Raw genomic sequence first — 24,211 nt, forward strand, 5'->3', positions numbered from 1 at the left:
CTCTTTCCTGATTAGTTGTAGCTAAATTAGCAGCCCCATCATATTATATGTATAGTTAGGGTTATTTTTTCCAATGTGCATTACTTTACATTTATCCATATTAAATTTCATTTGCCATTTTTATGCCTAGTCACTTAGTTTGGTGAGATCTTTTTGAAGTGCTTCACAGTCTGCTTTGGTCTTAACTACCTTGAACAGTTTAGTGTCCTCTGCAAACTTTGCCACCTCACTGTTTACCCCTTTCTCCAGATCATTTATGAATAAGTTAAATAGGATTGGTCCGAGGACTGACCTTAGGGGAACACCACTAGCTACCCCTCTCCATTCTGAGCATTTACCATTTATTCCTACCCTTTGTTTCCTGTCTTTTAACTAGTTCTCAGTCCATGAAAGGGTATTCCCTCTTATCCTATGACAATTTAATTTACGTAAGAGCCTGTGGTGAGGGACCTTGTCAAAGGCTTTCTGGAAATCTAAGTACACTATAACTACTGGATCCCCCTTGTCCACATGTTTGTTGACCCCTTCAAAGAACTCTACTAGATTAGTAAGACATGATTTCCCTTTACAGAAACAATGTTGACTTTTTCCCAACAAGTTATGTCCTTCTATGTGTCTGACAATTTTATTCTTTACTATTGATTCAACTAATTTGCCCGGTACTGACGTTAGACTTACTGGTCTGTAATTGCCGGGATTGCCTCAAGAGGCCTTTTTAAATATTGGCGTTACATTAGCTATCTTTCAGTTATTGGGTTCAGAAGCTGATTTAAAGGATAGGTTACAAACCGTAGTTAATAGTTCCGCAATTTCACATTTGAGTTCTTCCAGAACTTTGGTTGAATGCCATCTGGTCCCAGTGACTTGTTACTATTAAGTTTACCAATTAATTTCAAAACCTCCTCTAATGACACTTCAGTCTGTGACAAGTCCTCAGATTTGTCACCTACAAAGGACAGGTCAGGTTTGGGAATCTCCCTAACAGCCTCAGCCGAGAAGACTGAAGCAAAGAATTAATTCAGTTTCTCCGCAATGACTTATCATCTTTAAGCATTCCTTTTGTATCTCGATTGTCCAGGGGCCCCACTGGTTGTTTAGCAGGCTTCCTGCTTCTTATATACTAAAAAATATTTTGTTATTACCTTTTGAGTTTTTGGCTAGCTGTTCTTCAAACTCCTTTCTGGCTTTTCTTATTACATTTTTACACTTAATTTGGCAGTGTTTATGCTCCTTTCTATTTACCTCACTAGGATTTGACTTCTACTTTTTAAAAGATGTCTTTTTATCTCTCACTGCTTCTTTTACATGGTTGTTAAGCCATGGTGACTCTTTTTTAGCTCTTCTACTATGTTTTTTAATTTGGGGTATACATTTAAATTGGGCCTCTATTATGGTGTCTTTGAAAAGTGTCCATGTAGCTTGCAAGGATTTTACTTTAGTCACTGTACATTTTAATTTCTCTTTTAACTAGCCTCCTCATTTTTGCATAGTTCCCCTTTTTGAAATTAAACGCCACAGTGTTGGGCTGCTGGGATGTTCTTCCCACCACAGGAATGTTAAATGTTGTTATATTATGGTCACTATTTCCAAGTGGTCCTATGATAAGTTACTGCTTGGACCAGATCCTGCGCGCCACTCAGGACTAAATCGAGAATTGCCTCTCCCCTTGTGGGTTCCTGTACCAGCTGCTCCAAGAAGCACCTCGTCCTGAGGTGATGTGTACTCGGTCAGTATGGGGATAATTGAAACCCCCATTATTATTGAGTTCTTTATTTTGATAGCCTCTCTTATCTTCCTTAGCATTTCATAGTCACTATTACTGTCCTGGTCAGGTGGTCGATAATAGATCCCTACTGTTATATTCTTATTAGAGCAGGGAATTACTAGCCATAGCAATTCTATGGAACATGTTGATTCATTTAAGATTTTTGTTTCATTAGATTCTAAATTTTCTTTCACATATAGTGCCACTCCCTCACCCACAGGACCTGTTCTGTCCTTCTGATATATTTTTTACCCCGGAATGATTGTGTCCCATTGATTGTCCTCACTCCACCATGATTCTGTGATGCCAATTATATCAGTATCCTCCTTTAACACGAGGCACTCTAGTTCACCCATGTTATATTTTAGACTTCTAGCATTTGTGTACAAGCACTTTAAAAACTTGTCACTGTTTATTTGTCTGCCATTTTCTAATGTGTCAGATTTTTTTTATGTGAATGTTTTTCGTCTGATCTGGACCATACTTTATCCTCTTCTATCCTCTCCTCCTGACTAAAACCTAGAGAATCTCCATCAATAGGCTCTCCTCTAAGAGAGGTCTTTGTCTGATCCACGTGCTCCTCTGCACCAATCGGTTTCCCCCCATCTCTTAGTTTAAAAACTGCTCTGCGACCTTTTTAATGTTAAATAATACATTAATAACCTTTTAGTGGCTGAGGAATGGAGTAGGTGAACTGAGAAAGCCTAACTACTATTTTTTTTTAAAGTATGATTTGAGCCAATTGATTTGTTTCACAGATTTAACATTGTTATAAAATGTATTACATTTCTGCATTTGATTCACATGTGCTTTTTTTTTTGTACAGCATGAACATTCTAATATGTTAAAATACTTAAATATTTCTCATAGTAGTGTTTATATGGTGGAAAATATTTAAGGAAGAAATACATTAAGGAAGAAATACAATATTTAAGGAAGCTCCTTGTATTCAAATGTTAATGCTGGCTTTTAGCCCCTTATAGCATTTCTAGCTGCTGCTAGTGTAATCATTTTTATTAGTTATTTGTTAACAACCAGTGGCTTCTCAGCACTGAACAAGATACAGTCCTTGCAAGGTAAAAGAGACACACATATGAGAAGCATTAGGAGAGGCAAAGGAAATATTGTCCAGGAATGTTGAGCAGAATTTTACACTTTCTCAACATTCTCCTCTTATATCAGGTTCAGCAGAGATGGAATTTGACTGATGTGAGAGTATGTGCATGGTCCTGTCACAATTATCGCTTCAGAAACTCTATGGCCAGTGCCAAACGCTCTCTTTCATGGTCTGAAGTGTTAATGCCATAATAAACACACATAGTGTCAGCTATCCATTTTAATAAGACAAACATGAAGGAAACTTACAGGTTACAAGTCTGCTTTTCTTAATCATTTTCTTAAATAATAGGAATATTAAGCGGATTACAACCAAAATATTCTCATTTTATTTAGAAAAGCTGATAGTTCTCTCAAATTAAATGTCCCAGACACCAAGAGAGAAAAACTTTTTTTTTTTTTAAAAAAAAAAGAGGAGAGAAAAAAAGGAGAGCTCCCCCATTCTATAGTTGGTGGGGAGGAGTGATGGGTGATTATTAGCTTCAGATCAGAGTTATGGCTATTTATTTGGAAAGGCAGATTTCCTGAGCCACATGAAGTCAAGTTGGAAGATTGGATTGGAAATGCTGTAAAGAGGATGAAGTTTCCTAGTCTTTTCTATATTAGATACCGATGCTAAAACAAAATTCAGGCTTGTTTAGAGTTTACCACAGCCTGAGCTACACTAGGCTTTACACTCATGAAACATATTCAAAGTGGAAAATAAAAGCAAATAAGTAAACAAAACCAAGCATTTAAAGCATGCAAAATTCTGCAGAACCTCGAATTATGAATGTATTTTTTAGGGTAGTTAAGGAAGGTTCTCCTAAGGAAAAACTAAGTGCAGTATTTAATCCTCTGAAACTTCTGAAGTAAAATTGGGGAAACTCGATTAAGTGGGCATAACTCAAGATGAGGTTTTATCTACCTCAACATGTTTATTTAAGATGCATTTTTTATTGTGGCTAGTGAAACAATACTAACTTTTTACACTTTCTCTGCTCCTGTTTATACAACTAGTTTACTATTTGTTACTTGTTTCTTTGACTAATTTCATGTCATGCTTTTTTTAAAAAATAAAACAGAAACGAAAGCTTCTTGAAGAACTTGGAGAGACTTGGCTTCCATATCTGACACCTAAAGATGCTGAATTTCACCAAGTGGTATTGTACCTTATTTTTAACCTATGTTTAGTAAACTTTATTTGGCATTTTTATCAAGCAGCAATGGAGTTTTGCCATTGCCTTCAACAAGCCCATTAATTTATCTCTTGATCTTTAGTTCATACCTGTAAATGGTAGCTCTAAAAGTCTCCTTTTTAATCTTTATATGAAGTAAAAGTTCACATAATAATACAAAAATATAAAGTTTATTTCTTGTAACTTGTGGTCAAGTGACTTATATATGATTTTGATTTGCAATATCTCATGCTTAACTGGAGTGAAAAAGAGCACAGGAGTCACTTCTTTCAGAAGTCTTCATGACTTAAATCATCTGGAGAACATGTTCTATAGACTGGATTTGGAAGAGATTAAGAGTCTTTAAAATGAGATTTAGAATATATGGCTTAATTATGCTTAAATTTATAATTCTAGTCACAAACAATACACAATGCTTTAAGACTGGGCATAGAAACTGAACTACAAAAGCCAGAATGTATGCCTCAAAGGAAATTTAAGGAAAGCTAAAACATGCCCAATAGTCACATAACTAAACCAAATTAGTATACAGCGGCATATCATTAAAAAACTAGAAGAATACTGCTAGGAGTATCTTGGACTTTTCTCAGGTCAAATAGAAAACATGTGCAAAGAATTGTAAGCCCAGTCAAATGAGGTTGGAACATATTCAGTAAGATGAAAGACACAAAAAGGAATCTCCTACTTAGTCTGAACAACTATAGCAAGGGTTCCTACATTACAGCCATGTCAGCTTTCTTGTATTGACGTATGGCTCAAAGATGATGCATTTAGTAGCAAAAACAGCCTTGTGCTGAAGGAAGGGAGGATTGGTTTTATTTGTTTGGTCGTGGTGGTGGTGGTGGTGGTGGTGTGCGCTTTTGTTTGTTTGTTTGTTTGTTTTTTGATGGGAGCTCAGGGCCATGAAGAATTTTAAGATAGCAGCATTGCACTTTGCAGAGAGGAAGGATGGTCTGTGTTCAACTTTTGACTCAGTTTCAGTTTTCTTTTGTGATCTTGGGTAAGTCACTTGATTTTTCTGAGTCATATATCCCATCTGTAGAAAAGAGTTGGTTTAATATTTCCTTTTTGCTCTCCTTCAATCTCTTTTTATAGATTTGTGCAGTGCCTAGCACAATGTGATAGAGGTCTTGCTGGAGCATTTACTGTAATACAAATAATAACTAATAGTAAAAAAATACATGGGCAAACTTCCTACCAAGAAAAGCACTGTCACAGAGTGTTTTTTGTCAGAAGTGTGAGCGTCCTTCTCTCAAAACATATCAAAACAGCAAAAAAGATCCTTTCCGGGATCTCAGCATCTGAGAAGAATACCAGAAAAAATCATAGTAATTAATCAGAGGACTTGCTGAATGTCTTTAATGAAACACAATATCTCATGATGTAAAATATATGAGTCAACTTGCTTATCAAAGTACCTTCTCACTGGTTTATAGCTCAAGTCAGATACTCGAGTGATGGGGTCATCCTGTTTCTTGAAAACAAGTTGTGTGTTAGACTTCACAACGTGGCTAATATTAAAATACCATTTATGTAATGAACATTCCATGCTTGATTTTTTATATGTACATGTTTATTCCTGAAGTTACACAAGTACTTTTATCAGCATCAATACTGAGCTGACCTTTAACATCTGCTGTCAGAGTTACGGCATACAGGATATGATTATTTTCAACCAACCTGGCATTCACTATGAATTCAGTGTTTACCCTGTTTTGTGATCCCTTAATGCTTTCCTTGTGTAGGACATAGCATGACAGCTGGTTGGAGATTTAAAAAATACTAAACAATATTTTGAGATATGTTTGAAACGTGTTTCCACATCCTGTTTTCTTCTGAAAAACCAATACATGCTTTTTAGGGTGGAAGACCAAAGATATCACGTCAGAAGTATTGATAATATAGTTTTTAAGCATGTGATCTTTGCGCACAAGCCAAAGATAATGTGCTTCTGATTTGGCTGGCATTAAAATATGGAAGATATTACCTCCATGTTTTAACAGGAGAGAAAGATTATTGTGTTTGAATAATCTCTGCAACTTCCTCTCAGACTTCTAATTGATTTGCAGTATCTTGTTAATTCCCTCCTCTCTTTGTATTATTTCTTTGCTTGAAATGTTACTCGGGTGATTAATGTGAGAATTCGAATAGATTGTTACTTTTTTGAAGACTGTATTAAAATACAGAACACCTTCCTAAATTTGTCATAATAAATACATATTATTTGGCTATTGATTAATATAAAAGCCTAATATAGGCTTTCCTTATGCTAAACTAGTGCAAAGAAATCCAGCAGTGATGTGTAGGGATGCTAGATACTTTCCCAAAAAATCCTGAACATGGCAGAGAAAACAATTGGTATTTTCTGTTTTTTTTGTTTTTTGTTTTTTTTTTTTACCGGACAGGGGCCACAAATAATGGGCCATTTGGGCAAAAACCGGACACCTGGCAACTCTAATGATGTGACACAAGTAAAGGCGTTAATTTATTCCCTAAGCATTGCTTATATGCAGAGCCATATATACCTCTGCATAATTGGATCATATTCTGTAGCCAAAAACTAAATACTGCAATAAGCACTCCTAGATCTATAGTGGTGTTAAAATGTTTTATCTGCATTAAATAGCCTTAATTCCCATCTTCATGTAATCCCTCTCCCCACGCCCACGCACAGACACACACACACTAATATGTCTGATTTGAACATATTCAGTTATATGAAACTTCTCTATTTTTTTTTTAATGATTATTAATGATGTTTTTCACTGTATTCTTCAGGTGGGTCATGGGGCTCAGCAGTCGTGCTATAGTTCAGAGCCTCCTTCCCCACTTGTGTCAAGAGAGATGGTCCTCTCAGATCCTTGGGGCTAGGCTGCTGCTCTATTCTCTAAGCAGCTGAGCTCAACTCAGCTTACTAGACCAGACATCTGGTGCTCTAGTTCCAATACCTCAATTCCTTCTTGCCTGCTTTGTGGAATTGTGCAAAGACCATGTTTTGTAATCCAATTAATTTATCTTTGTGGGAAAAGCTAGGGAGAAAGCAGCACTTGCAGGGAGGTCCCAGTAGGACAGTTAAACTGAAAACAAAATGCTGGATGATTGGGTGCAGCAATCTGGCAAATTGCATACTTGGAATCTTTGATATCACCAAATGTGCAACTGCAGAATCACAGTGTTCCTGGAGCTCAGATTGTGATCAGTGGGGAAGATGATACCTCTTAAAGATGTGCCAGGCTCTCTGCAGACTCAAGAAGAAAGCATTTTTTAAAATCAAAGATGAGTTTCCTAGAGCAGTGACGCACAACCTGTTTTCAACCACAACCTCCACATTTTATTGTACTTGTGTCACAACCCCCAAAGTAATTTAAGCAGCATGGCGCAGTCCTTAGATCTGGGCAGCTGGGGCTTATGCCCACCTCTATCGTGACCCCCCCAGGAAGACATCTGCAGCCCCTTTGGGGGTCACGACCCAGAGGTTGCGTACCACTGTCCTAGAGCACAGTTCTGTTGCTGGAAAACAGTGGAATAACTGGGGCCATGCTTATAGATACTAAGGATGTTAAAATATGTTTATTTTATGAATGTGTAACCACTGAAAATTTCATATTTACATATTTACATATTTACACCCAGGGAGGAGGAGAGTCGGCTTCGTGGGACCCAGTATGTGCAGGGGGCTGGCTCATCAGATAACCGTTTAAACATATACACTATCACATCCCTAATAGATATTTGCCAACATTTTCAAACTTTGGTATCTAAAGTTAGGCACTTAAATGGTCTCATTGTCAGTGTTGCTGAGCACTCTGCTGTTCCCACTGAAATCAGATCTGAAAAATGCCTCCTTGGGAATTGTGGATAGTTTTGTAAATCTTTTGGCATACAATATATTAAGTTTAACAATTACCACCCAATAGTGTCATGGTTTATTAATCAGTTAGATTGCAACTTCATTATTACCACTAATATAGCATTCTAAAATAGCATCCTTTCTCTTTCACCTCTTTCATATCACATGATTTTGAAAATCTACATGTAATAGCAAGTTTAACAATTTGTACTCTGGTCATTTGAAGAAGTGGGATTTCCCCATGAAAGCTCATGACACCATCTATATGTTCTGGTTGTCTTTAAGGTGCTACTAGACTATTTGGTTTTTTTTTAAAGTTTTTCCTGTTACAGACTAACTTGGCTCCTCTGAAGCATTTAAACTTGGACAAACAGAAGTTAAAAATATAGTTAGGTAGATTATGATTTATACTTTTTGATGGTTAAGTGATAGAAAGGTAGTTGTGATTGTTGTTGGTTCATACAGGAGATAAATGCTCTTTCATTGGGTGAGCAGGAATTCAGCCTAAAAAGAGATGGTTTGTATCTTCTGGAGCAAAGATTTAGTATGCTAGATCCAGTTGCTTGATGGTGGCAGGGACCAGTGAATGCAGTGTTAAGTAAACTGGCAACTCTGTCCAAGAGTGAAAAGGGTTAAATTATCAGAATGAAAAACATCAAGGCCTGGAGGTAGGAAGTCTGTAACTAATCTAATTAAGACCATAATTTGGAGCAGAATGTAAAGTAAATGCGAAGAGAAAGAGAAACACTGAACACACACATGCAAATATGAACAACCAACAGCCTTTAAGTCATTTCTCAGTATTTAAAACTTTCAGTTTGTACATGCAAAAAAGAAGGATGTTGATCAAAATCTCTACCAGATTTTCCCAATAGATATGTTCACTCAAAGAGCTCTAGTTTATCAACTGAAGGGCTTTGGAACAGGTGAGGAACATCAACAAAAATCATATTCTCAAAACAAAAACCACCAATGTTGCTGAAGTACTTTTGTTCATTCCATAGGCCTTAAATACTTGACAATCACTTCTCTTTAGGAAAGCAAGATGAATCTCAGATCTCCATTAGGAATGTTAAAATGTGTTTGTTTAGGTAAACATGTAACTGCTAAAAATTTCAGCAGTTACACGTTTACATGTGGGGAGGCAGGTAGGACCTGGGTCCCACAGAACTTCCTGCCTCCCCATACCTGGCTGCTGGTTCAGGTATACACAGCCTTCCCCTCCTACTGCCTCTGTACCAGAGGCAGCAGCATGGGGAGGAGAGCAGGCGGTTCCGTGGGAGCTGGTATGCATGGGGAGCTGGCTTAAAAGCAAACTCTCAGTGTGTACCAACTTGTGCTCCCCCCCCATTCCTACCCCATGTGGCCTCTGACACAGATTCATCAGTTAATGTTGTACATGGGTACACATTCACATCCCTAATCTACGTTCTGTTTCCAGGGAAACAGAATCTGCTGATGAATTTTACCGTATTCTTTCCTTTTTATTTATATGGCTGTCATGTGATTTAGTTTCTGAGAGGAACATTTTTAAGTATTGTATAGGCCAGCCATACTAAGACTGTATTTTTCTGCATTCCTTTTTGCAACTAGCTGTTTTCCGGGTTAGTCTCTCCATTGTTGATATATCTCAGAGAGGGACTACAACACTTGGGCTTTGGTTTCATTTTGTTCAACAGAATAAATGTAAAGATAATAGTCTGACACTTGCTGAATTGGGGGGTGTGACGGGGTGAAGCAACCCTGTCACCCGCAAGCGGACGACGGCGGAGAGCCGCCGGGCTTAACTCCAGCTGCGTTGCCGGGCACGGGAGACGGGGCAGTAATGCGTCATCAAGACATGCCGGGGAAAGCGCGACGGGTAGGAGTCGGGCGGGGCACCCGGATGGGGAGGAGGGAGCACAGAGCGGCGTGGGGTATCTAAGGGCGCCGGAGGGCGGAAGCAAGGGGGGAGCCAGAGAGGTAACCGGGGTCGAAACGGAGGGAGACGTGGCGGAGAAGGGCTGGCTGCCCGACCCCCACTGAGGGCTACGGGCGGAGGGTAAGAGCCCAACAGCGGGGTGGTGTCGGCCCAGGGAAGGGTCGCGGAGCCTGAGAGCAAGTGCGTTTAGGGGGCACCCCCCGCTTGCTACCATCGGGAGCAGAGCTCCCGGTGTTAGGGCCCTGGACCGGGGTCCGGAGAGAGGGCGGGCCCGGACCCCCACCCCGCCCTTGGAGGGTGATAATCGCGTGGCTAGCGTCACAAGCGCTGGTGTACAAGCGAGTCTGTGACAAGGGGGGGTCACAAATTTTTTCACAATGTGGATCAAATTCTTGTAGTCCAACTCCCATCCTGTTTGCAGTCATTTAACTTTCAGTTACAACTGCAGCAGAGTCAAGGACCATTTTATTTTTCTCTCAGGGATTTAGAAAGGGATAAGTAGATATGGAAGAGATATTATTTTATTATGATGTCAGCTGTGCATATTTGTATTTTTTTTTCTTGGAGAAGGACAAGCAGCCTATTATGTGTTGTACAAATTAAATAATACAACAAGGCTGCTCCTAGCTTGAGATGGATACTTCTTCATATTTTTGCAACTCTAAATAAAATAGTGTTCCTTTAAGATCAACCATGTACTTACTCTTGTTTAAATGTTAAATAACGGAACATTTAAAATGTAAGTAGATTGATTAAAAAACAGATGGTGGTACAGCTCTATTATATTCCAATGGTCGGGCCTATTAATAGTGCATTGAATTGGTAACCTTCAAGTTTTAATTTAACTGCACTGTGTTCCTTTCTTGTGGTGAAATTGAAATTAATTGGCAGAGTCTTCCTTTCCAAGAATAAAATCAACCAGTAACACCTGTATTCTTTGTTCCTAGATGCATGACTTTACCTTTGGTGGTGTTGCTAGTATTTGATCCATATTGTATGTAACTCTAGAGGCCCTAGCAGTTGCAGTAATGCATGACAAGCAGATCTTGACCGAAAAAATGTGGTAACCTGGAGGAAACCTCTGCATTTCTGTTTTGTTAACCTTCCTAAAAAACCAGAAGCGATTAATATAATAAATGGCACAAACATGCACTAACTGAATAGGAAAATGGAGCTGTCAGTTTGACACCTTTCGTAATCTTCTGTCTCTAATAAAAATGTTGCAAAAATTATACAGGAGAGTCATTCTACAAAGCTTTGCTTACATCACTACTAAGAATTGTATCACATGGCTGTAGTCACCTTTTTTTCCTTTCTGCCACATCTTGCCAGAGTTGGTTTCTTTTCTCTACTAAGCAGGAGGTAAGTGTCCTCCTGTCAGTATTGGAACTGATCCTGTTTGCCAGTACAGGCAGTCCCCGGGTTACGTACAAGATAGGGACTGTAGGTTTGTTCTTAAGTTGAATTTGTATGTAAGTCGGAACTGGTACATATTGTAGGGGAAACTCTAGCCAAACATTTCTCCAGAGCTCAGTTTTATTCTCCCACATCTCACTTCCCTCAGTCCTTTATTCTCAAGCTGAGGTGTCTGCTGAGAAAAGCTGCTCCACATCTCCCTAGTCTGCTGGGGGGGGCACTAGCTTCGCGTCTCTCTGGTCTGCTGGGAGGAAGCAGCTAGTGTGGGGTTGCCTCACCCCGTTTGTAAGTAGGGATCCGATGTAAGTCGGATCCATGTAACCCGGGGACTCCCTGTATTCTGATTACAATGTGGCTTCTTTACCAAATGTAACAAGTAGTCATGAGCAAAGGAGATGATGGCACATGGGCCCAAGCCTCGAGTTTAGAATATGTAGAGCCACAGCTTTAAATCTTATCAGGGTCAGCTCAGCGCAGGGTTTTATGTGTGTATTGGGTCCTGCGAACTGAAGGTTGCTCTGTGCCTCTTTGCTTAGGAACAGGGGTTTGACCTGGTGGTTATTGTCAAAAATTTCCCCTCCCTCTGCTGTTGTGCTTGTGCAGCATTCCACTTCGTTGATGTATTTCAGTGATGCTGTACGTATATGATTTGTAAGGTAGCTTATAATGTGAAAGTACCAAATAAATATAAAATATGTCATCCTTATTGTAACACAATCTAGATTTCCTTAAAGTGAATACAAGCTTAGTCTTAAAAATACTTACCTGGTTATTTAAAATATGTTCTGAATCTTACAAAAATGACATATTGCTTATTTCTTTTGTTTTTAGTGGAAGACCAAATATTCCAAACTCCTCCTCAAGAAAGCTGATAACATACCCAAAGAACTTCATCATGTAGTGCAAGAAGCCTTTGTGACCTTGCAAAAACATGATTGTTTTTTCCAAGATCTTGTTAGAATCAAAGGAAAAGATTTTTTTACACCGGTATCTCGTATATTAATTGGAAACCCAGGATACACATACAAATACTTGAACACAAGACTATTTACTGTTCCATGGCCTATGGATGATTTTGAAATAAAATATTGCCATCCTGAACTATTTACTGCTTGTAAAGCTTTAATCAAACTGAATGACTACTTGAATATAGAAGCAGTTCAGGCGTTGCAAGAACAAAATTTATTTGAGACCAAAGAAACGGATACTGCTGTCACAGATAGAGAACAGGATTTTGCTTTTATTAAGGGTAAGGGATCCCTCTTAGAAGATCAAAGCACTCTTCATACACCAAGGAATTCTTGCACCAGTCTGAAGTACAGAACATCTTATAATTTGACTTTATTAAATTATATGGATCCTCTACAAATGCCATACTTGAAACAAGAGCCTTATTTTGGAATGGGGAATATGGCAGTGAGCTGGCACCATGATGAGAATCTGGTTGAAAGATCAACAGTCGCTGTGTACAATTACAGCTGTGAAGGTGAATAGTGGTGAGGTAGCACAAAATGATTTGGCATTTGATCTAAATGTTTTAATACCCTGAAGCTTTTTTGCATTTTACTATGTGAGCATATACACACACACACATGCAAAAAGTAGCTTCCAAAATTAGGTACTGGAAGTTACCCAGCCTTAATCAGAAGTAAGTGTTTCCACTTGTTTGTGCCTGCTAGTCTAGATTTGCCACTTGTTTCTGAATATATGATAGTAATTAACATTATCTCCTCATGTGTAAGCAGAACTGTCACTTCTATCTTTCTTTACCCAGGCAAACTATAACTATATTTACTGCAGCTGGCACCATGTATTACTTGTAAGTTGATTGAAAAGTTGCTATAATTAACTTGCTGATAAAGAGCCAAGAAAACACAATCTGTCAAATCTCTACCCCAGGTTCCCACAGGTGAATATTTCTAGTCTGTAAAATGTTTTATTAGAGTTGACATCACTGTCTTTACTAGAATGATTTGTCAAATATGGACTTGCTGTGCTTCCTGCTGATTTTACTACTGTCCTTTCTTTTGCAAAGAACATACTGGCTTGGCTTTATATATGTTTACAGAGAACTATATAAATTCTTGCCCAGGCCTGCTGTAGTGTTACATTGTCTTGGAATGCAACAGCACTGTTCTAGTTATGAGGAAGGTTCTCAGCTGATGAAGTTGGCTTTAGCCACCAAAGCTTATGATATTTTTGCTAGTCTCTAAGGGTATGTCTAGACTACACGCCTCTGCCGACGGAGGCATGAAAATTGGCTACCTGACATAGTCGATGAAGTGGGGATTTAAATATCCCCGGCTTCATTAAAATAAAAATGGCCACCGCACTATGCCGTCTTAGCTGATTGTCGGCACAGCGCGGCAGTCAAGACGTGGATTGGTCGACAGGGGAAGCCTTTGTTGACCGCTCTTGTAAACCTCGTTTCACGAGGCATAAGGGAGTGGTCGACAAAGGCTTCCCCTGTCAACCGATCCGCGTCTTGACTACCGCGATGTGCCGACAATCAGCTGAGCCAGTAAAGTGCGGCGGCCATTTTTATTTTAATGAAGCCAGGGATATTTAAATCCCCGCTTCATCGACTATATTGGGTAGCCTATTTTACATGCCTCTGTCGGCAGAGGCATGTAGTCTAGACACACCCTAAGGTGCCACAGGACTACTCATTTTTAAGAGGAAGGATGTCTTGTTTCATGTCACATTATACAGGCTCTTTTAAAAATCTATTCAAACATAATGTGAATTCTGTAAAAAGTATAGGTCTGGAGCACTGAAAATAGAATTATCAATTTTTCATGGTTTAAAATACCTTTTGCTGCTTTGTCCTTCGTAGAAAATAGAAGTGTGTGTGTGTGTGTGTGTGTGTGTGTGTGTGTGTGTATTTAAAGTATGTAATTCTGACTAATGCTAAATATTTTTCAGTATCTAATTTGAGGGCTACCTTTTAAAAAAATGTTTTCCAATCTCTCAGACACAAATGATAGAATGTAGACATCTAAACTGTAATTTTTAGTTGCATATAATCCACTGTAAGTTCATAATTAGAAACTCTGACACTTTTGAGCTTGGCAATGTAAGAAGACTCACATTGACTTAGTGGGCTTTGCATCAGGACCATAGTGCCTAGGCACCTGGTGGTATTTTTATATGTTTTTTCTCACTTCACATTAAATTGTAAACTATGGTTCATCTTACATTTACGTTGTCATTTGCTTGGGGTTTTTCCCAGCACATTGTACACCCTGCTGATGAGAGTATCCCATTTGCCCATTTTATAAGAAACTTTTTTCTGGGTTGCCTAACAAAGCTGAGTTATTTATGAAACTATTATTCTAAATTTCACCCTATTTGCATATACGATATGGATGGAATATGTATACTGTATCGCGTGGCCAGACTGCAACTCACAGGCCACATGCAGTTTGTTTACAGTTATCAAATGGGGTGAGGGAGTATGAAGCTTCTGACCTGTGGCAAAGTAGTGAGCTAGGGGCTTCTGCCCAGGGAGATAGGGGCTTTTGGGCCTGATCAGGCTCATGGCTTGAGCTGAAGCCCCAAGCCCTAGCAGGTGTTCCCCAGATCTCAAACTTCTGAAGATTGTCATATGCATCTTGCAGGGTGTATTTTGGCCACCTCTTCCAGATAGTTAGCTGTCTTGTAAGTTAACACTTGCTATTAAGATTATATTGGATTGTTAGAAACAGACGCATTTAAATAAGTGAAGTATAACCATGAGGCAAAGCAGAAGTGTTCATGCACTCTCCTAACACACAAAATACTCTCTACATTAATGTAAACCAACTTGTGGCCCTTTGAATTCAACCATATTTGAGTTAACCATAAAGGTAAAAGGTCCTGCATTTATTTTGATAGTTAAAAGCTACATCTGATTTCTTATTTTACCCAGTGGTGTCTCTACAGAGTGTAGCACATAGACTAACTAAGATCATTCCATGTTGTCTGGGAAGAAAATTCCAGCTTGAAGCTTTCTGAAGAGGCAGAAGTTCCTATGGCTACACATGTCCTGAACTTATCCTGAACATCCCATGTTGATGTTGGTGAAATGACACTTGTGATTCACCAGCACCTGTAGCACCATTGAAGAGTACTCCTTGTGATTTATGTACTCCTTTGCAAGGTGGTTGGGTGCCAAGAGAGGGCTGTGCATTGCTGTCTATTGCTCCACCAAAGTTTGGGGGCCCCATCACAACAAAACCTTCCACTATGTCCTCCACATTTCCCAATGTTGCTACCCTCCGTAGCATAAGGGTGTTGATTATCATGGCTAATTGGATCACAACAGCCCACACTGTATACTTCCCCACTCCAAACTGATTCCCAGCTGATCGGTAGCTGTCTGGCATTGCAAGCTTCCACAAGGCAATTGCCACTCTCTTCTCTACTGTCAGAGCATGCTTCAGGGTGGGAGAAAGCAATTCACAAACTTCCATGAAAGTAGACTTTTGCATGCAAAAGTTTTGCAGCCACTGCTGGTCATCCCATTGATGCATCACTATGTGGTCCCACCGGTCTGTGCTTGTCTGACAGCACCAGAACCAGCATTCCACTATGTCCAGAGGATTGAATACCAGTGGCATTTGCCAATCAATCAACTCAAGTGCTTTGCAGAAGAGTATATTCATGGCCTCCTGAAATTCCTCCTCATTCTGGTGGACCTTAGATACACTCTGTATATACTCCAGCATAAGGCTTACCATGGTTAAATCAATTGCTATAATGCTTTGATGTTCAACGGGATCCATGATGGGATCCATGCTTATGCTGTTATGGTGTCTGCGTGAATAACCAGGGGGAAAAAAAGGTGCAAAGAGACTGTTTGCCAGTGTTTTCAAGCAGAGGGGAGGGAGGAGATGAGTGCATTCTGAGATGCTGACGGAATGTACTCTAAACCACCTGCTGCACAATTTTGGTCCCAGAGTGTACTGTGAGCATAACCCAGAATGCAAAGGGGTGCAGAAACTGTGTGATAGCTCCCCACAATGCTTCTCTCTCAAAATCGACAGTAGCCACCCTACTGGGGATATGCTGCTTCGAACTGTGTTGAATTTTGCACAGAGTGGGGACGTGGACCTTCAACTTTACAAAATTCAGTGCTGAAAAGTCAACCTTAAAAAAAATTGATAAAAAAATTGTAGACATGGCCTAAGTCTGTGTAAGTTTCTTGAACAGACCACAGCTTCTTACTATATTCTCAATTTATTAAACAGAAGCTGCCCCCATTATATATCAATATTGCTTATTGGTATTTAAAACCAATCCTCAGGTTACTAATACAATCCTGGTTGCCCCTGCTAGGATCTGGCATGTTTTTACTAAAAGAGTGGAAGCTATGTCTAACACAGTATAGCTGTCTGGAAGTTTTTTGATAGCATAGTTTTCCATCAGAAAATGCTGATTCAACTTAATTGAAATATTTCACCAGAATTAATTGAATTAATCTAACTGAAACTAAGCAGGTTTCTGATGCGGCCCCATGATCCCAGCTCCTTAGTAGCTTAGTAGGTTGTTGCTAGGCTAGAGCTCCCAGGCTCCTGACTGCTCACCATGCCTGCTCTAAAAAGCCAGGTAGTCAGCTACCTTGCTCACCTGGCTATTTATTTTAATTGAAATATATTTGTATGTACTGTGTATTAAATATATTTATTATAATTGTATTTTATGTTAAGTTTGACTATATTTTTATATTTCATTTTTAGAATTAAAATTATGAAAATACCTGCTACTCCAATTCAAATGTTTCCCCCTACTGTCCTCTTTTGTCAAAGTACCTTTTTTTTTTTTTAATGTTACAATGAAATAGTTTGATGCTTTGATCAGTAGTAATGAGAGTAGCAGCTGCTTTTAGTATTCCAGGCTAATACAATGATATTAAAAATAGCAGCTACTCCAGTTAATACTGAGTGCTTATCTAATTTTCTTGTTCAGCGGGTCTAGCTGTTTCATAATGACAACAAAATGTTTTACTCTACTAATTGGAGAAAAAAATGCTAACAAATTGAAGAATAAAATAATTTAATATAAACCTAAATTTACATTAAAATAATATAAATGACATTAAAATAATATAAAATAAACATGGTTAAAATCAAGAGAGAATTTTCAGTTTTTCAATTATTTTTTTTTGAAATTCCCTTTCACCAGGAAATTGGAATAGATTTTTTTTTTAATGTTCAGAATTTCCTGTGAAACAGGAATTCTGAGCTTCAACCAATTTTATACCAGTATACTCAGTGTTGGGTCTACCAGAAAGCTGCAATCCTGAGCTCCCATCACATGGGGAAAATAATATAATAAACAAGACTTACTCATTTTCCTTTGGCTCTGTAGAAAAGTTGGTGTGGCTTTTCAAAATAGAAACACAGTAATTGTCATATTCTTAATTCAGTATGCACCTGTCTGAAATAATTGTAGTTAAACAAACCACCCAAAAAAGGAGGATTTTCCTTTAGGCTTCCATTGGTTCTCTGGGCCAGTGAGTCTTACCCTCCTCTCAAAAAATCATGCAAAAACTCTTATTCACTGACTTTGACTTAGCTGGGATTTTCACAGGATGGTTTAAAACAGTGGTCTGCAACCTTTTAAAGCACAAGATCACTTTTTGAATTTAAGTGCAATCCAGGATCTACCTCAAACCCAGATACCCTGACCCCACACTATCTCTGAAGCCCTTCCCTGCTCACTCCACCCTTCCTCCGCAGCTCCTCATTCACTTTCACCAGGGTGGGGTAAGGGGTTGGAGTTCAGGGGGCTGCAGTCTCAGGTTTTGGGCAGAGAGGTTTGGAGTGTTGGCAGGGAATGTTCAGTGGTTCCTGGGGGGTTAGGGGCAGGTAGTTCCCCATGCTGATCCCTGTTGACAGGCACTACCTCCATACCTTCTGTTAGCTGTGGTTCCCCATTCCCAGCCAATGGGAGCCTGCATAGACAGGGCTTTCAGGTAAGGGTAGCATGTGAACAACCCCTGCCTTGCATCTCCCAGGGTCTCCAGTGATGTATTAGCCTCCTCCAGGAATGGCACAAAGCCAGAGTAGGTGGGAGCCTGCTTTATCCCCACGGTGCTGCCAGACTGTTAGGGTACGTCTAAACTACATGCCTCCATCGACGGAGGCATGTAGATTAGCCAGATCGGCAGAGGGAAATGAAGCTGCGATTAAAATAATCGCGGCTTCATTTAAATTTAAATGGCTGCCCCGCTCTGCCGATCAGCTGTTTGTCAGCAGATCGGGGCAGTCTGGACGCGACGCGCCGACAAAGAAGCCTTTCTTGATCGGCACAGGTAAACCTGGTTTCACGAGGCATACCTGTGCCGATCAAGAAAGGCTTCTTTGTCGGCGCGTCGCGTCCAGACTGCCCCGATCTGCTGACAAACAGCTGATCGGCAGAGCGGGGCAGCCATTTAAATTTAAATGAAGCCGCGATTATTTTAATCGTGGCTTCATTTCCCTCTGCCGATCTGGCTAATCTACATGCCTTGGTCGACGGAGGCATGTAGTCTAGACACACCCTTAGTGACTGATCTGCTGATTTGGTTACAGAAGCCTCCAAGAAATTAAGCCCAATTCCAGGAGACTCCCGACCAGTGTTCTGCACATGAATGGAATAAATTAGAGGGAATTAATTTTGTTATGTGCAGCAATATCAAGTTAGTGTGCAGATGTGCACCACCATTAGAAACCCAAAACCTAGATATAATATATGTTTTTAAAAAAATTACCATAGGAATAATTGCTTCAGACGTGACAGGTTAAGCATTTAGAACTCAGTACATAAAGAATTAAATTTAAGCCTAAGAGAAAATAAAAATTATGAATGCACAGACCAGTAAAACAAAAACAACACACTCTGAATGAAGCGGGGGGGGGGGGGGGGGGGGCGGGGAGGGGAAGGGGCAAGTTCCAAGCCAAAGGGCAGGGGAGACCACTGTGGAGGTAGAGACAGCTGAAGTGCTGGCTCTTGGTAGCCTCCCAGCCAAATTAGTCTGGAGCCTCCAGGAACTACCAGTAGAGTCTTATCTACTGGTTTAAAGGTTGAAGAAGTTTTCCTCTGGATACTTCACTGTATTATGTTTGGCTTGTTGCCCTATAAGGCCTGATTGCTGTGTAAATCTCTTAGAATAATAAACAACCAGATCTGTTAGCTGACATATTAATGGTTAACAGTTTAACAAAACCAGTAATTAATTGCAGCAAATTTTGAAGGATTATTTTTTACTTTCATAAAGTACAATTTGTGTTTTCCATGTTTTGAAAAGCAACATTCCCATTCTAAGCTTCATAGCTGCCCCATCATTTCTATAATCATGGGGAAAAAACAGATTCAGTATTGACCATTTCCTCAGTGGTTATTAACAATAACTATTAATTGTAATGTTTCTAAAGATTTATAATTGACTAGTAATCTACTGTATTTGCTATTTAATGGACGCAAGACACTGAATAATTTATTCGTACAACATGAAAGCAGTTATCCTCAATGGTTTCTGACATCGATAATGTGTTCTAGATATTGACTGTAAAAAAAAAATGGTGCATATAAAAATATTTCCTTAATGCTGGCCACTGAATATGTAGCCAAAATGCTCATTTCTGTATGTGAATTGTACAATTGCATAAATAATTTCTAGAAGTTGGTTATTACTTGTAGATGCTAACCAGCTAGAGGACATTTTTTTATTTGGGGTTAGTGCAATTATGGAGTATGTTTCAATAAAATAATCACTGTATATGACAATATACTTGGGGAAAGAATAGCAGCTCTTCATAATGTTAATATTGAATCTGTATTTGAATTAAAGCTGTTGGTCTTCTTTACTCTCCACCATCACTGTTTATATCAGTAAGATTTCTCTCCCACATCCATTTAGGGATGAAAGAATTTTCCCAAATTCTTTGGTGGGGGTGGATTGGTGGTACTTTTGATCCTCCTAGGAAGCTAACACATCCCTGGAGACCCTGGGAGATACAAGGCAAGGGTTGTTCACATGCTGCCCTTACCTGAAAGCACTGTCTATGCTAGCATCCTCCAGGAATGGCACAATTTTCTCTCAACATATGTTGATCCTGCTATGTTGAGTTAGGATTCAGTTTAGAATTAGGTTGGTTTGAAAGTGCCAAGATCTCTCAAATTGTTCTGTTTGGCCCGAAATGACTGAGAAACCGCTCAAAGTCAGCTGCCTTTGGAAGACTTCCTCCATGGTAGAATAACAAAACTAGATCTAGAAAAACAAGCCCTTTGTTGTTCTGTGTTATGATGACATCACCCAGAATCATAAGGGTGATGTGGTGCGTGTGGCCTTCTCTGCCTCTTGCTTGTGGTGTTGCCACATTAAGATTCTGGGATTCACAATATCTCTGAAATACCACAGTAGGACACCAAGCATGGTGTTCTGGCAAAATTCTACTTCAGTTGCTGTTCTTTCTGTTATAACTTCCTATTTACTTGTGGTTGGGTAGGTACATATTCTTCACTTCCTGTCCAGACTGTTGAGGGAGTGTTTCTGTATGTTTGTTACATAGTCACATTTCATTTTGGATGTGAGCAAACTACTATCTAGGTTAGAGTCTGCAGTCCTTTATTGAGCATATCAATGGCAGTCCTTTATTGAGCATATCAATGGGAGTTTTTCTTTGGTTTTTATTAAGTGCTGCTAAATTTGGCAATTTCTGTATAGTTTGTTCCAAAGTAAATAAAACACTTTATGGTCTATTTGTATTAAAGGTGCTATGTATGTGCAAGATCCGTATGATTACAGTACCTATACTTTAGTTGTAGAACTTGAAACATCCAAATGTTTTCACTTAAACCCGACCCATAGTTTTCTAAACAAATACATGGACTCATTACTGCTTGAGGTGACTATATGATTTTATTACAACTTCTCCCTGTTATAGTCCCTGTTATAAGTTTTGCCAGACAGCCTAGAGATATACCACATATGACAAAAAGCCTTTTATTTTTTGTACATTACTTTGGCATAAATGACAGAAGCAAGTAACAGCTTGCATCCATTTGTTTCTAAAATAACATGGTAAGGGTAATATGTTTCAATCGCTGCAGATAATTATTAGGTGCATTCACTGAGAACATAGGGAAAAGGAGCCTGTGAGCTGCATTTGAACTCTGTACTTAGGCAATAAAAATTTTATCAAACTGCAAAAAAGTAAGTCATTTTAATGAGCACATTCCAAAGGTGCTGGATTTATGAGGAGACCCCAGAAAACTTTGATTGAAATTGCTGTCTCTGATTGTACTTCTGTATTTTATTGGTGCCATATTGTGAATGGTGCTGCTGCCAAAGTGAATGGGAAAGCAGCATAACAGAGTTAACCCGCAAAGGTTACCTCTTTTTATAATATCCATGATGTATTGCATTAAAAATGCCTTGAAAGCCATCCTATTTGCAGTTTTCCGAAAGCATTTTTTCTTAAATTAAGTTACGATTTATCTGAACAGGGCAGAAAATATGAAAGCCCCTGAAAGACTTTAGTATTGATTTTTCTCAGAGTGTTTGCTAGCTCTTGTTTTCTCATTTGTGTGCTCCTTGATGGAACAGCCTAGAGCTGTGCACTGATCCTGAGACAAAGCTTGAGCAGGATGTGAAGAATAATACTGAGGGGCAGTGTTGTGGGGCTGATCTTGTAATAGGAGTTTTGCCTGAGTAAACAAGGACTTCAGGTTTGGACTCTGGGATATTTAGGGGGTTTTTCTTCCTGGTTTCAGAATTTCAGCAAAATTTAAATCATCTGGAAAACTATTAGAATTTTATTAACGATTAAGTCTTCCCCCAACTATATAAACATTGTAGTAGCCTACATGTGATGAATGACTTGAATATTCTAAAGGCATAAGGTCAACACTACTTTGTATGTGTGTGTCGAATAATGAAAGTTATAAATCTTTTTTTCTAGCATTTATGTTCTGAAAATAATGAAGCTTAATGTCTACAAAAATTATTACAGTAATATGCATTTGTCATGGTAGTGAAATGGATATGTTCAACCAATTAGTAATCAAAATTAGGCATGCAACATACAATTGTTAATTATTACTAGCCGTTGATGGTACCAGTTGTACATTAAAAGCTACGTCCTTCACCTGAGAAAATGCTGTTACATCAGCCATTAAACTATTACACCATAGCTTCTAATTACCGTATTATAAATGCAGACTGTATCTTTCACTTAACACTGCATTGCATTAAGCCTCTGAAATTAGTCCTAGTTGAGAAATTGAACTCTAGGTATTTTTTCATTGCACTAGATTTTTCTGCTAGTTTATCACATTCATGTTTAATGATAAGACAGCCATATGAAGATTGTACTGAGTCTTCATTGGCTGTTGCACTCTATAACATATCCGAATAGTTTAATAATGTGACAAAAGGATGGAAGATGAGATTCAAGGATTCTCTCTTTAAATCTGTTCTATGTATCTTTATAGAAGTCAGTTGAATTTCACTGAAAATTAGTTTATGCTTTTCTAAAATTAGGTCTAGTAAATGTAAACAAAAAATGAGTAGTTCTGTGGCACCTTAGAGACTAACAAATATATTATATCATGAGCTTTCATGGATAAAACCCACTTCATCAGATGGCGAGTGGATTTTACCCATGAAAGCTCATAATATAATATATTTGTTAGTCCAAGGACACGGTTTCACTTGCTGCACCAGAGGTTAACCTTCCGATGTTCAATTTAGCAGGTCTAATTAAGATCTGGAAATCAAACACTGAGGGCATCTGTACTCTTCGCAGTTGCAAGGATTAAGGGAAGCCAATGGGGGCATTTGATCCTGTCGGCCTCCCACTGTGGGGACACTGCCAAGCTCAGTTTAAAATATCCTGACTTAAATTGGGGTTGCGTACCTTAAGCCTACCTTCCAGGTCTAGTGTAGATCTGGCGTAATGTGCCACAGGAATGTTCACTGTTTTTAAAGCTACAAACTAACACAACTACCCTGTTGAGATTTTTAACATGTAAACAATGTTTTGAAATCCTTGTCTCAAAGTTAGCATAGAATTTGTTTCTTACATACTTGGTATCACTGTTCTGCTCTAATATTAGTTAGCATACTACTATGGTTTTAATAATCTGTATAAAATTGTTGGGCATTAACCAAAACTCCAGAGCTAAACATCCCAGAACTATAGGGAACTTCAGATGTGATGTCAGACTTTAGATCCCTGATTTTCCATTGTCTGTGCTTCATACAGACATTTTAGGTTGGTTAGCATTTACACACTCTTCATGTTTATTTTTTATTAACGTCATTGACTCCGTGAGATAAAGGACAATGGATAATTAAGGCCAAGTGCCCTATGACTGTGCCTAATATATGTGAGTTTGCACTACCAAATTCTTGATACTTTGTGGTTGTAATCCTGTCTCATTTTTTTTCTTTTTTCTTCTGTAGGTTCTGCAAGCGATAAAGTTAATGAACAGGATATGGAAGGGAGAGACCCAGCTGACTGGCATGTAGGCCTGAAGGTGGCGTGGGACATAAAGACACCTGGACTGGCAATACCTCTTCACCCTGGAGACTGCTATTTTATGCTGGGTAATTTTTAAAGGCTTAGGAATGCAAATTTGTCTATTGAAAATAGAGGGCAAATTGTCAGAGTAAATTATCATAGTTCCATTGATGTCAGTGGGATGCGGGTGCAGGTGATTTACAATAGTTGAGGATCTGGCCAAAATGTGTAATTACGTGAAAGAGAGAGAGAGAGAAATCTGGCCAAAATATGTAATTACGTACGTGTGTGTGTGAGAGGGAGAGAGTGAGGATCTGGCCAAAATGTGTAATTACGGGTGTGTGTGTGTTCGTGTTGGTTTTGTTTTTACTTTGAAGACTGTTTTCTTCATATTTCTCTTGAACCCTGCAGGATCATTCCAGACTAGCATTTTCTCTTTATTATATCTCTTAGTAAATAAACTGCAGCTACATC

At 38.9% G+C, this 24,211-nt stretch overlaps 1 protein-coding gene across 15 annotated transcripts in view; it reads left to right on the plus strand.

The window, feature by feature from the left end:
• The window catches only part of FTO (FTO alpha-ketoglutarate dependent dioxygenase), a 397,366-nt gene that overhangs the window by 87,486 nt on the left and 285,669 nt on the right, over positions 1 to 24,211 (plus strand). For 14 of the 15 annotated variants that reach the window (XM_075940285.1, XM_075940291.1, XM_075940286.1 and 11 more), the window contains exons 2-4: positions 3,946 to 4,023; positions 12,078 to 12,732; positions 23,680 to 23,823. In XM_075940285.1, coding sequence (XP_075796400.1) covers positions 3,946 to 4,023; positions 12,078 to 12,732; positions 23,680 to 23,823 — 877 coding nt within the window. The remainder of the gene's footprint in view (positions 1 to 3,945; positions 4,024 to 12,077; positions 12,733 to 23,679; positions 23,824 to 24,211) is intronic. The other variant, XM_075940288.1, reaches the window with a different exon arrangement.

The sequence above is a fragment of the Pelodiscus sinensis genome, chromosome 12 (assembly GCF_049634645.1).
Source record: "Pelodiscus sinensis isolate JC-2024 chromosome 12, ASM4963464v1, whole genome shotgun sequence".
NCBI lineage: Eukaryota > Metazoa > Chordata > Testudines > Trionychidae > Pelodiscus > Pelodiscus sinensis.